The sequence below is a fragment of the Penaeus monodon genome, chromosome 25 (genome assembly GCF_015228065.2).
Source record: "Penaeus monodon isolate SGIC_2016 chromosome 25, NSTDA_Pmon_1, whole genome shotgun sequence".
In the NCBI taxonomy this organism is placed as follows: Eukaryota; Metazoa; Arthropoda; class Malacostraca; order Decapoda; family Penaeidae; genus Penaeus; species Penaeus monodon.
Genome location: NC_051410.1, coordinates 10,111,711 through 10,113,337, shown reverse-complemented (window position 1 = coordinate 10,113,337; position 1,627 = coordinate 10,111,711). Strand labels below are relative to the sequence as shown.

General features: G+C 35.5%; 1 protein-coding gene across 1 annotated transcript in view; it reads left to right on the top strand.

Moving 5' to 3' along the window:
* LOC119589523 (probable 4-coumarate--CoA ligase 1) overlaps positions 1-1,627 on the top strand; it is a 13,863-nt gene that overhangs the window by 9,557 nt on the left and 2,679 nt on the right. Inside the window, exons 4-7 of the mRNA XM_037938124.1 lie at positions 13-220; positions 553-752; positions 1,094-1,206; positions 1,411-1,582. Of these exons, the coding sequence (XP_037794052.1) occupies positions 13-220; positions 553-752; positions 1,094-1,206; positions 1,411-1,582 (693 nt within the window). The remainder of the gene's footprint in view (positions 1-12; positions 221-552; positions 753-1,093; positions 1,207-1,410; positions 1,583-1,627) is intronic.

Sequence of the window (1,627 nt, the reverse complement as noted above, 5' to 3'; positions counted from 1 at the left end):
TCACCCAAACAGATAGATGGAGTTACAAGTGAAGAACTGACCTCGAAGGACCTGCAACAGAGAGGCATTAAGGTAGCTTCAGGGTTAAAGCGACGTGGCTTTGGCGTAGGAGATGTGCTGTGTATCCTATCCCCAAACACCATTCACTATCCTGCTGTGTTCCTTGGTGCCACGCTTAATGGAGGCATTGTCAGCCTTGCAAATCCAGCTTATAATGCAGGTGATAATGAATATTTTATTTTGGTCCTTTTTAATGCAGCCAGTTGATTTTTTTGTTTGTGATAACTTATTGTAGCATAAATGACACATTTTCTTATGTTTAACTATTTTGTTATAAATAAAAAGTCGTCATTTTATTATAACTCACTGTGATGTAATTATATTTATATTTTGAAGCTAAAGTTCCAAATAAGGCAAGGGAGGAAGTCAAGTATGAATATATGAAAAATGCAAATCCATATTTTGTGGGTTAAAATCATAACCACACTGTTATGAAGTCAACTTTAGGAAAAATATATTATTGTGACTTATACTACACGTATCATATTACAGATGAGTTTGAACACATAGTAAAGAATTCAGGTGCCACATGGATAGCTGTCGGGGCTGGCTTAGAGAAGACTGCCCTTGAAGTGGCACAGCGTGTTGGGAACATCAAGGAGATCTTTGTGTTTGAAGGCCAGGCTGAGGGTTGTTCACTGTTCCAGGAGTTGTTAGATGATACGGGAGATCTATATGCGCCCCATACTCAGGTTAGAAAACATATGTATTTTTCTTTTCTTTTGGGTAAATCAATCAGTACTAATTAAGTAAAATATATGGTGTAGTGTCAGTGAATAGTATTTCAGCCATAAGTCACTTTCACACGATTATAGTTTTGTTTCAGTGTCCCTATCTTTCTATACTAAATATTATGCATTATTTTTTTTTACTGGGATCACTTTATGTTTTTAGATGATGAAAAATGTAAAACCTAATCCTGTTATAATCATTGCAGAATTATTCTTCACTCTTTTTGTTCATGAAACACACTTCAGCTCTGTTAGAGATTATCCTGGTTTTCTCGAATCAAGATTTGGTTTTCACACAACAGGTCGATCCAGTTAATGACGTAGTTGTTCTGCCGTATTCCTCGGGCACTACTGGTCTTCCGAAGGGTGTAATGGTGACACATAGAAATCTTGCTGCAGCTTTTATGCAGTTCAGGTGTACATTATTGATATTTCTACTACTTTGACTTACAAGGCAAATCTTTATGAAGACAAACAATAATGTAAAAATTGAATCATAGATATTAGATAGAAGTTCAACACAAAAATATATTACAACCAGAGAAAGTAAAAGCTATCTACTGTTATTGTAATAATGAAAAATATTTTCCACATGTAATCAGCTCTTTATGTATTACAGAGATCCACGTACCTTGGGCTTAAACAGCAATGATGTCATGATGTTATTCTTACCCTTCTTCCACTCACTCGGCTTCATCATGATGTTCTCCTCACTTATTAATGATTATAAGGCAGTCATGTTACCAAGATTTATTCCAGACCTTTTTCTGAAAGTCGTACAGGAACATAAGGTAAATGCATCTGCCTGCTTGTTCACATTAATTTATGATCACTAA